General features: G+C 55.3%; 1 protein-coding gene across 1 annotated transcript; it reads right to left on the bottom strand.

The window, feature by feature from the left end:
• Positions 1-769: 769 nt before the first annotated feature.
• RD3 (RD3 regulator of GUCY2D) lies at positions 770-3,054 on the bottom strand. The gene is made up of 2 exons (XM_055319039.1): positions 2,759-3,054; positions 770-1,076 (listed from the first exon to the last, which is right to left on the bottom strand). Exons 1-2 carry the CDS (start codon positions 3,052-3,054, stop codon positions 770-772), a joined length of 603 nt encoding a protein of 200 aa, XP_055175014.1.
• Between the last annotated feature and the right edge of the window lie 7,527 nt (positions 3,055-10,581).

Below are 10,581 nucleotides of genomic sequence, written 5' to 3'. Positions count from 1 at the left end.
AGGAGGGAGAGGAGTGGGGGTAAGATGAGGTGAGGTGAGGGGGGTAGGGGTGGGGGGATGGGGTGAGGGGGGTAGGCTGGGTGAGGGGAGTAGGGATAGGGGTGGGGGTGGGAGGGGTGGGGGGTAGGAATGGGAGGGGTGGAGGGGTGAAGGGGGTAGGGATAGGGGTGGGGGGTGAGGGGGGTAGGAATGGGGGTGGGGGTGAGAGGGGTAGGGATGGGGTGGGAGGGGTAGGGGGTAGGGATGGGGGTGGGAGGAGTGGGGGGGTGAGGGGGGTGGGGGTAGAGATGGCGGTGGGAGGGGTGGAGGGATAGGGGGTGAGTGGGGTAGAGGTGGGGGGTGAGTGGGGTAGGGATAGGGGTGGGGGTGAAGGGGGTAGGGATGGGGGTGGGGGGTGAGAGGGGTAGGGATGGGGTGGGGGTAGAGATGGGGGTGGGGGGGTGGGGGGTGAGTAGGGTAGGGATGGGGTGGGGGTGAGGGGGGTAGGGATGGGGGTGGGGGGTAGAGATGGGGGTGGGAGGGGTGGGGGTGAGTAGGGTAGGGATGGGGTGGGGGTGAGGGGGTAGGGATGGGGGTGGGGGGTAGAGATGGGGGTGGGAGGGGTGGAGGGGTGAAGGGGGTAGGGATGGGGGTGGGAGGTGAGGGGGGTAGGGATGGGGGTGAGGGGGTACCCCCGCGGCCGCCAGCCCTAACCCTGAGCCTGTGGCGGGGGCGGGCGGCAGGAAGGCTCGCTCCCTCCGGGGGGCGTCGGGGGGCGGGGGGGGGGTGCTCAGCTGGCGGGGCGGCCCCCCTGCGGCGCCCGGAACTCTGGCACGCTCCAGGTGCGCAGCGGCGGCGCGTCGCGCTCCACGTCCTCGGAGACGGTGCGGATGTGGCCGGCGAAGGGCGAGACGCGCGCGCGGGGCCCGCGGGGGTCCAGCGCGGGGGCGCGGCGGGGGCGCAGGCTCCAGGGCCGGGGGCGGGGGCGGGCGGCGGCGTCTCGCTGCGCGCGCTCCAGGACCTCCTGCAGCACCGAGCGGAAGAGCCGCGACACCTCGTGCACCTCGGGCTCGCGCTCGGCCAGCAGCTGCCGGAACCTGCGCGGGACGAGGGCGCCTGGGCGGGGGTCCCGCGCCCTCCCTGCCGGGAGCCTCCCCTGCGGCCCCGCCCCGCCCGCCACCTCCCGCCCCCCTGGGCCGCAGCTTCCTCACCTGGAAGCTGGGGTCCTAGCGGCCCTTCGTGGGGTTTCGGGAGCCACCGGCTGCAAAGACGCTGAGCTGGTCTCAGGTGAGACGGCGCCGGGGTAGTCAGGGGAGCCTGGGCCTCCCCGAGTGAGGCTTCCGGGGGGGCCCCTCCCTCGCTCCCGCCCCCCTGCAGGCCCTAATGGTCTCTTGCAAATGTGTATCTGTGCAGTGACCGCCCTGCCACCTGCCACACTCCCTCCAGAGCCCCGGCCACCCGCTGGGCGAGGATTTCCGGGGCCTCAAACGTGCCTGCCTAGGGCTCCACAGAAGGAGGCTGGTTAGCAAGTCCGTTGAACACCTGGTTTCCTCCACCATATGGAGAATCGGGACACGGGAAATGTGAGGGGGCCCTCATGACCCTATGCGTGTCCCCGGCCTCCCCTCATGTATGAGGTTTGGTTTACCAGCCCCGGATTCTCTCATCAGCACCACCCCCAGGACTCACCCCACCCCTGTCCCCAGGTGCTTCTGGAAGTAGGTACATTTCGGGGGGGGGGGGGATTGCATAGGACGGAACAAGAGAAACTGGGTAAGAGTCTCAGCCTGGAGGAAGAAAGGGGGCGGAGGGTGCAAAAGACTACAAGATCCAAGGGGGCGTGGATAGGACTGGAGAAGGAGTTTTAAGGAGATTTTCCAAGAAAAACAGGGGTACAATAGAGGCTTACATTGGTTAAAGAGATAGGTGGTTGAAGATTGGAGGCATGTTCAGGTGTTTTACTGTGGATCTGCATCCCTTTACTAGTGTTTGAGAGGTGCGGATGAAGACCTCGAATAACTTTTGAAATTACTGTTGGTTGTCGGACTACACTTCTCTGACTTTAACACGAATCCAACCAAGACTGGGGCATGTGGGTCAGAGCTTTATTAAGGTTACGTTTATATTCAGGGACATTGTTGTACCTAAGCTCTAAATCTCTAAATGCTCAGTGCCCCGGGGCTCTGAACACCCCCCCACACACACACACGCTTATGCACATGTGCGGACACATGCACGCACAGTCCCTTGAGGCAAACTAATACGAATGCTAGTGTGAAATAGGATACTGAAAACTGAACTCTGGGAAGACTATCTGGAAAGCCTTTCTAAGAAGGGAATATGGAAGATGAACCGATGAAGGAGAAAGAGCCCGCTGTGTTAAAATCCGGGGCAATGATAATCCAGGGAGAACAGAAAGCTCAAAGGCCTGCGGTCCTCTCCCATCAAAAGTCATGTGCCTCCTGCCTGCTGCCTCCCTCTGAACCCCGGCTCTGGCCTGGTGTTCTTTGGGCTCTTGCAGAGTCTTGCTTCTGCCCTGCTCCTTTTACAGATCCCTGGGTCATCCAGGGGCCCTGGCTGCCATCCTGGGGGCCTTGGGCCCCTGCCCCTGCAGCCACACCCCTGCAGCCTGCGGTGCTGCTCCTTTTACAGATCCCTGGGTCATCCAGGGGCCCTGGCTCCCGTCCTGGGGGCCTGGGGGCCTCGGGCCCCTGCCCCTGCAGCCACACCCCCGCAGCCCTCGGTGCAAGGCCTGACCCGGGAGGGGAGTGGGGGTTACCTGAGGATGGCGGGCCCGCAGTAGGATGGGTGGATCTTGGCACAGACGTCCTCTAGCTGCAGCCGCTCGCCAGGGCTGAGGTCGTAGGTGGGCCGCGGCGCGCTGGCCAGCCAGCTGTAGTCCACCCCGGTGCAGACCTTCCTGAGCGCGTTACTGCGCTCCCATTGCTGCCTCTCGGCCTCCCGCATCTGCCCCGCCAGCTCCATCATGAGCGTCTCCAGCACCATCTCAGCCGGCCTCCGGGGGGACAGCCGCGGGGGGGCTTCATTCCCGCGAAGCCAGGGGATGAGGGCCATGGCCCCCCTCGGCCCTGCTGACACAGGGCGGGCGTGCGTCTCTCTTGGGCCGCTCTGTCGGTTGAGTTGGGGGGAGGAGAGGGGGAGGGAGGAGAGCCAGGACCCAAGAGAGAGGCCCTGCCCGCCCTCACAGCTGGAGGGCCGGATCGGGGCTTAACCTCTCTGAGCCATCATGTCTAATTCTGTAAGACAAGATTGGGCTGTGGTGAGAAGCAGTTGTGAATAAACTCGGGGTGCTCTAAGCACCGCGTAAGGGTATGAGAGTCTCATGGACCCCTAGTGCACCCCGATGGCTGAGCCCAGAGAAGATGCCTCCTGAATCCCGGCTAACTCCAAACAAAGAAGGAAATAAACTGTGTGCGGCTGAGCACGAGCTTATCCTTGCAATTTAAGGGGAGAAAATCCATGACACCTTCGGGAAACCTAACTGGAGAACACCCTGCGTTTCTTAATGCCCCTGCCTGTTGCTGAAGGAAGTTTGGAATTGGATGGGGTTGCCGTCATCCTGCCAAAGACACAACTTACCTACCATTCATTCGTTCATCCGGAAGCATTAATGAAGCGCTGCGTCCACATCTGCGGAGGAACACAGACACGAAAGCTCGTCAGGGCTGCTGCTGTCCCGCAGATGTCAGTGGGAAGAGGTAACGTGGTGGGTGAAGCGTAGTGTCAGTACTCATGGGGAGGGAAAGGAGTGACTCTAGGTGACGAGGGGGGTCAAGGAGGGCTTGTGAACAGGAGTGGGCTGAAGGGGGAGTGTGGGCTTCAGGCACACGGACCGTTGGAGAAGCTGCCCCGGGTGGAGGACCCAGCGATGGTACAAGGTGAGCCGTGTGCAAGGAGCATCAGGTGCAGGAGCAGGGACCTGAGCTCATCATAGTTCCACGAGGTCTTACACAAGACAGGTTTGGTGAATGACTGACTGGATGGATGGACAGATGGATGGATGGATGGATGGACGGATGGATGGAGAGATGGGTAAATGAACTGCCATCCCAGGATGCCTGTCAGAAGTGGTTTTGTGCCTCTGACGACAGTGAAGGTGAGGACCATTCCTGGACCAAAATCTGAAGTGGGTCTTTGAGGTGCCCCAGCTCCCCCATCTATGCCTTTCCCTCTCCAGGAAGCTCCCCGTTCCGTACACCAATGGTCTTCCTGCCCAGACCCCCCAGATGCCGATGAACTCAGTCTCGACAATGGCCATGAGGCGTGGAGATACGCACAGTTGTAGGCAGCCCTCCCACCACCCTGCAGAGAAATGTTAACGCTGGAGAATCGGGCACAAATAGGAAATGTATTATGGGGAAGCAATAGCCTCCTGGGGGGGGGGGGAGGGCAGCAATCAAACCTCCTCTTTACCTGTGAATAACCAATTCCCTTAGCAACCATTATATTTAGGAAATTTAAAACTTTCATCCTCCACTCAGCCTATCACTGGTTGGGCCTCACATTACACCCCGGCTCCTTCCTGAGAGGTTGGAAGGGAAGGACACAGACCCTCAGACCCTGTTCTTGGGGTCAGGACAGTTAGGACCTTTTCTTCTCCGCCCTTAACTGAGTCATGTGTTCAGAATAATAATAATAAGGCTGGGCAGTGGGGGGGGGGGCGGGGGGGAGTGGGGGATGCAGGTGGGCTGTGCCCCGTCCTGAGAGCCACGAGCCCCAGGAGCCTCTTCCCGAGGCCAGGGATCTGACTGAATCAGGCAGTGGGACACCTTGCAACTGGATGTGCTACGTTTCCTATAGTGCAGGTGTTTGTGTTTTTACAAGTACATGGGTCGGGTTGGTGCCTAACACCAGAAGAGTGAGTGGTGTCATTTCAGGTGTTCATTCAGCCCCGTGAAGGACCCTCCAAATATGGATGGGTTGCCAGTTCCCGCAGGGGCTGCTGGCGGTGCTCAGCCACTCGTAGCCCCTCGCTCTCTGCAGTGCCCCTCCCTCCCCTGCCTGGGACTTGGCACTAGGGTCAGCTCCTCTCTGGAAGCGTTTCCTGCCACACTTTTCCTGATGTGACCACTCCCCACTTCGTACCCTGCCTATACTCTGTACAGACATTTTTCTCAGCACCAGGAACGCCTTATGGAGTGTGACCGTCTGTCCACTCCCCCACTCTGTGTGTCATATGTGGGTGAGGACCACGCCCTATTCTGCTTCCATCCCTGCTGCTGGATAGCACCGCAGTGGTGCTTAATAAAGACCAAACAAATGAGTGAGTGAATGCACGAACAAAGGAATGAATTAGGAATGAATGAATGCACGCGTGATGATGAAAGAGCAAGCCCAGGGGCGCCCGGGTGCCTCAGTGGTTGAGCATCTGCCTTTGGCTCAGCGCGTGATCCCAGGTCGGGTCCAGGGATCAAGTCCCATATCCAGCTCCCCACAGGGAGCCTGCTTCTCCTTCTGCCTATGTCTCTGACTCTGTCTCTGTGTCTCTCGTGAATAAATAAATAAAATCTTAAAAAAAAAAAAGAAAAGAAAAAAGAGCATGCCCCACCAATCTGACCTCCCTTGAATGAGGGGGCTTTTGTCAGCGGCCATGGGAAGGACAATCTCCTCTGGCTGCCATGGTTCCACATTCTTCCATCACTCAGAGACCCCTCCTGAGGATGAGAGATTGGCTGAGCTGTGGGGTTATGAGGATATTTGGGGTCCCCCTGCCAGGATGGTTCCCCCATCTCTGTGAAACTGAGCCTCACCTTATAAGGTTTCCACATTTGGCCCTGGCTCTCCTTCCCCAGGAAGACTTCTTTGGTAAACCTCCCACAACCCCTCCACCCCAGCATGCCCCCACCATCACCAGGCCATACTGCACCTGCCCCTGAATGCTGGGCACCCATCCCTTGAGCTGCACCAGCCCGGAAGGTGAATGAATGAGGAAGAGACTGGTGAGGCTCAGGGTGGAGGGATGTGATGCCCTTGAGTGAATGTAACCTGCCTCAAGCATCCCCCCACAAACACCCTCAACTCCCCGCCACACCCCCACCGACAGCACATGTCCCAACTCCCCTGAGGCTTCCCAGCCCAACCACACTGACCACGCTTTCCTCTGAAGAGAACCTTTCCTTGGCTTCCATTAGAGCACAATCGTTGGTCTAGTCCTGCCCTGGTCTGACTCGTACCTTGATATTTCTCCCGACTTGCTCTCAGACCCTAGAGGGGCTCCCCTCCCCTGTCTTTCCTTGGGTTGTCGCTGTCCCTTGGGCCTCTGTCTGAGGCTGTCTTATTTTAATAGGCTCCAACCTTTCACACACTCCAACTACTTCGTCAGAAACCATTTGTCTCAAGAACTCCAGGTCGTGGTGTCCAGATGCTTCCTGGACCCTTCCCCTAGCATGTTCCAGTCGCACCCTAACCCACAGCTCCCACATCCCTCCCCTGTGGCTGCTGCTTCTCCTGGGGCCCCAGTGTGGCAGTGGGCATGATCTACTCGCCCAGACTGATGCACCACCCTCATCTCATCCCTTTGCCTCATCGGCCAAATCTTGCATCCAAATCCTGTTGATTCTTACAAATTTAAGTATTGTAATTCTCCTAAATCTGTTTGTTCTCTGTCTCCCCCTTTAGTTTAGGTCTTGACCATCTGTCAAGTATATTACAGCTGCCGCGCTGCCTCCCAGCTGGCAACTCAGGGCTGGTCCTTCTGATCCAATCTCTATTTTCCTTTTATTGTGGTTTTAAAAAAGTAAATAACATGGGATCCTTGGGTGGCGCAGCGGTTTGGCACCTGCCTCTGGCCCAGGGCGCGATCCTGGAGACCCGGGATCGAATCCCACGTTGGGCTCCTGCATGGAGCCTGCTTCTCCCTCTGCCTGTGTCTCTGCCTCTCTCTCTCTCTGTGACTATCATAAATAAAAATTAAAAAAAAAGTAAATAACATAAAATTTACAGTCAGAAACATTTTTCAGTGTACGGTACAGTGGTGTTAACTATAAGCACTTTGTTAGGCAACAGATCTCTGGCACTTTTTTCATCTTGCAAAACTGAGATCCCATACCCCTTGAACAGCTTCCACTCAATGATTTAGAAAACGTGATCTTCTTCTCTTTTCTTTTTTCCTTTTTTCTTCTTTTAAGTAGATTCCATGCCCAGTCTGGAGCCTAGTGTGGGGCTTGAACTCATGACCCTGAGATCAAAACCTGAGCTGAGATCAAGGGTCAGATGCTCAACCAACTGAGCTGCTCAGGCACCCTGAGAGTGTGATCCTTCTAAATCCTAAATCTGATCATGTCACTATTAGATACCGTAACATAGAGCTTGGGGTCTGTGAGCAGTGAGCCTGTCACCCCCATATCTCCCCCCTACCTAACTTCACTGGCTTCAAAATATCAATAGCAATTTGAAAAATTAAAATAAATTAATTAATAATTCCAAATTAGTCACAAAACTCCTGTCAAAATTTTATTAAAAAATAATTGTAACGTGGATTCATTTTATGATGTTGTTCGATGTGATGTGGGGTGGGGCCTCCAATAGTAAAAACGTCTGAGGCCTGTGAAGGGCTTTAAATCGCCCTGTGTTTAAGCCCTGAGGGTTTAAAGCCTTACAGTTATTCCCAACGTCCTTAATATGGCTTCGGATCCCCTATCATGTGGCTCCTGTTTATATCCTCAGCTTCATTCTTGTCTCATCAAACTTCCCTTTCCCCCAGTCCTACTACACACACACACACACACACACACACACAGAATGTGCCCTGCTTTCTCTTGCTTTAAAATTTTTTTTTAAATTTTTGCACATATCTAGAACATTCTTTCTTTTTCTTTTCTTTTTTTTTTTTTTAAGATTTTATGTATTTTTTCATGAGAGACAGAAAGAGGCAGAGGGAGAAGCAGGCTCCCTGCGGGCAGCCTGACACAGAACTTGATCCTAGAACCCCGGGACCATGACTGGAGCCAAAGGCAGAAGCTCAACCATTGAGCCACCCAGGTGCCCCTCTTTTTCTTTTTCTTTTACTGAGGTATAATTGACGCATAACATTATAGTAGTTTCAGGTGTACAACACAATGATTCGATATTTGTATCTATTATGAAATGATCACCCAAATAAGTCTAGTTAATATCTGTCCCCATACATGGTTACAACCACTTTTCCTGTGATGAGAATTTTTAAGATCTCCTCTCCTACCAACTTTCAAGCATAAAATACAGTATCATTAAGTGTAGAGTCATCCCCAGGACTCATTTACTTAATACCTGGAAGCTTGTACTTCTGGGCCCTCCTGTACCCATTTCATCCCCCCCTTCCCACCTGCGGCCTCTGGCAGCCACCAGTCTACTCTTCATCTATGAGCTCAGTTTTTTTTGTTTTTGTTTTGTTTTGTTTTAGATTCCACATATAAGTGAGATCACATGGTATTTGCCTTTCTCTGTTGAATTTATTTCACTCAGCATAATGCCCTCAAGACCCATCCACATTGTCGCAATAGACCACATTTTCTTTATCCATAGAGCACAGCACCTTCAGCACTTTACTGAAAAAAAATCTTACTTCAGCTCTTAGCTCATACTCTGCTTCCTTTAGGAGACCCCCAAACCCTCCCCGACTGGGTTCTGGGGCCTCGTCTCTCTGCTCCCAGGCTGCTCTGTGTTTACCCTACCCTGGCACAGCCCCAGCAAACCATGACTGCCTGTGTGTCCAACTCCCTCTCCAGACTGAGTGAGAAACCAGGTCCTGGGCATCATCCTACCCAGGACTGAGCACCCAACAGAGGGTCTGACCTATGGCAAGTGTGCAGTGGATGTCCGTAAGTACATAGAGTTGGATTAATCCCAGGGTGATGGGTGGAGTTACCATGTGGTGCTTTAGGCCTCATTGGAGGCCTCTCTCTCTCTCTCTCTTTCTCTCTCTCTCTGTATACAGCTGGGCTAGAACTCTCCCTAGGGAGTCCCTTCCCCCTCCAAAACGTCTCACTCTTCCTAAGATCCATTTTAAGGGACCCATCCTTGGGTCAAGCATGATCTCCTCAAAGGGTCTTTTTGTTTCTTGGTCTGGATTTGCATTTGAGCTGGAAGGAGGCAGCGAGAGAACGGCTCGCCATAGAGGGTCCTCCTGTGGCAGGAAATACAGAAGAAAGGGAGGACGGGAGGCACTGAAGACAGCTTTTATCTCCACATCAAACTGGTCTCCAAATATTGGCAGCAAAGCCACTCTAGGCATGGTCAGGGCACCGCACATTTGCTAGGGCACCAGGGCAGTGCCGCACATGGAACGTCGCATTCCGGGTGCCTAATGCTTATATGTTACAAATTAGGTCAACAAACTATGAAATAAAATATGTTTTGCTTTCTTCCTTGTCAGCTGTACCTTCCTAACAATGTGGGGGCTCAGATTCAAACAGAATTCTTAGACTCTCAGGAGAGAGTTCTTTACTAGAACGCGGAGGCATGGGTTGAGCAAGCTCTGGCTCTCAGCCGGTCCCCCTTCTCTTCTCACACCATAAGGGGCCTGCAAAAATGTGGGGACACCCCAGCCTTCACATCCAAGGCCCATCCACATGCCTACCAACAATCACTTGTTGGCCACCCTGAGTCCTGGGCTAGTTCACGGTGGCGATGTGGCCCACCCTGAGGAGGCTGGGCCCCGGAGGAGGCTTGCTCAGGTTCTGGAAGGTGGGGGAGGCTGTCTGGGCAGGGAGTTCTGGATCTCAGAATCTAAGGCCTGATCTAGAGGGGAAGTGACCTCAGGGTGTGCACATCTTCCCAACCCCCAGACTCCTTGCCCCAGGGGAGTGAGGCCAGAAGAAGGCCCAAGGGTGGTCTAAAGTGCAACCTGGGGTGGGGCCCTTCTCCCCTGGGTGCAAGGCTGTGCTCCTGACCCGAGCTGGCATCTGGAGACCCCACGGCAGACGGCAGGGGCTGGGGGCAAGGGGCAGGTTCTGAATGTTCTCCTTTCTCCCCACACTCCCCACCCCCTCCCTGCCCTCCCCATGCTGGAGCCTTTGACAGAGACAAGGTTTCTGCTGGAGCTATTTCTGTCTCTGGTGCCAGCTGTTGTCCTGGGATGCTCTTCAGCAAGTCTGATTAAGTTCTTAAAAGGGCAAGAGAGGGAAAGAGGGATAGAGGGAGGGAGAGCCGGACAGAGATGGGCTGGCCACACACGCCAGAGGTCACTGGCTGAGCCCACGGCATCCCCAGGACCTGACCCTGCGTGAGTCTGTGCTGTGGCTGCCTGGGGAAGAACGTGATGGCCAAAGGTGGTCCAACAAAGACACCCAGAAGGTTCATCAGAACAGCAAGTGTGGTCTTCTCTGGGCACTTCGCACAATTTGGATTCGACTCTTCCCCGCCCCCCAAGTCTGAATTAAGCCCCTTTCCTCTGTGGCAAAGCCTAACTCGCCGCAGGGTCTTGGGAACACGTGGTGACTCTGGAACCTTCCCATGATGAACGCCTGCTTCCCATTCCCTCAACAGGACTTACAGTCTGCCTCCGATGCACAAACCTTGATCGAATCCTTATTTAAAACGATTAGGATGGGACGCCTGGGTGGCTCAGGGCTTGAGCGTCTGCCTTTGTCTCAGGGTATGATC

The sequence above is a fragment of the Nyctereutes procyonoides genome, unplaced genomic scaffold, assembly GCF_905146905.1.
Source record: "Nyctereutes procyonoides isolate TBG_1078 unplaced genomic scaffold, NYPRO_anot_genome, whole genome shotgun sequence".
Taxonomy (NCBI): Eukaryota; Metazoa; Chordata; class Mammalia; order Carnivora; family Canidae; genus Nyctereutes; species Nyctereutes procyonoides.
Note: the sequence above shows the minus strand (reverse complement) of the source record. Positions and strands in the feature narration are given on the sequence as shown.

Coding starts and splice junctions, on each gene's coding strand:
- RD3 (XM_055319039.1), bottom strand. CDS start 3,054: ATGGCCCTCATCCCCTGGCTTCGCGGGAATGAAGCCCCCCCGCGGCTG. Junction 1,077..2,758: donor TGCGGGCCCGCCATCCTCAG/GTAACCCCCACT, acceptor CGTCCCGCGCAG/GTTCCGGCAGCTGCTGGCCG.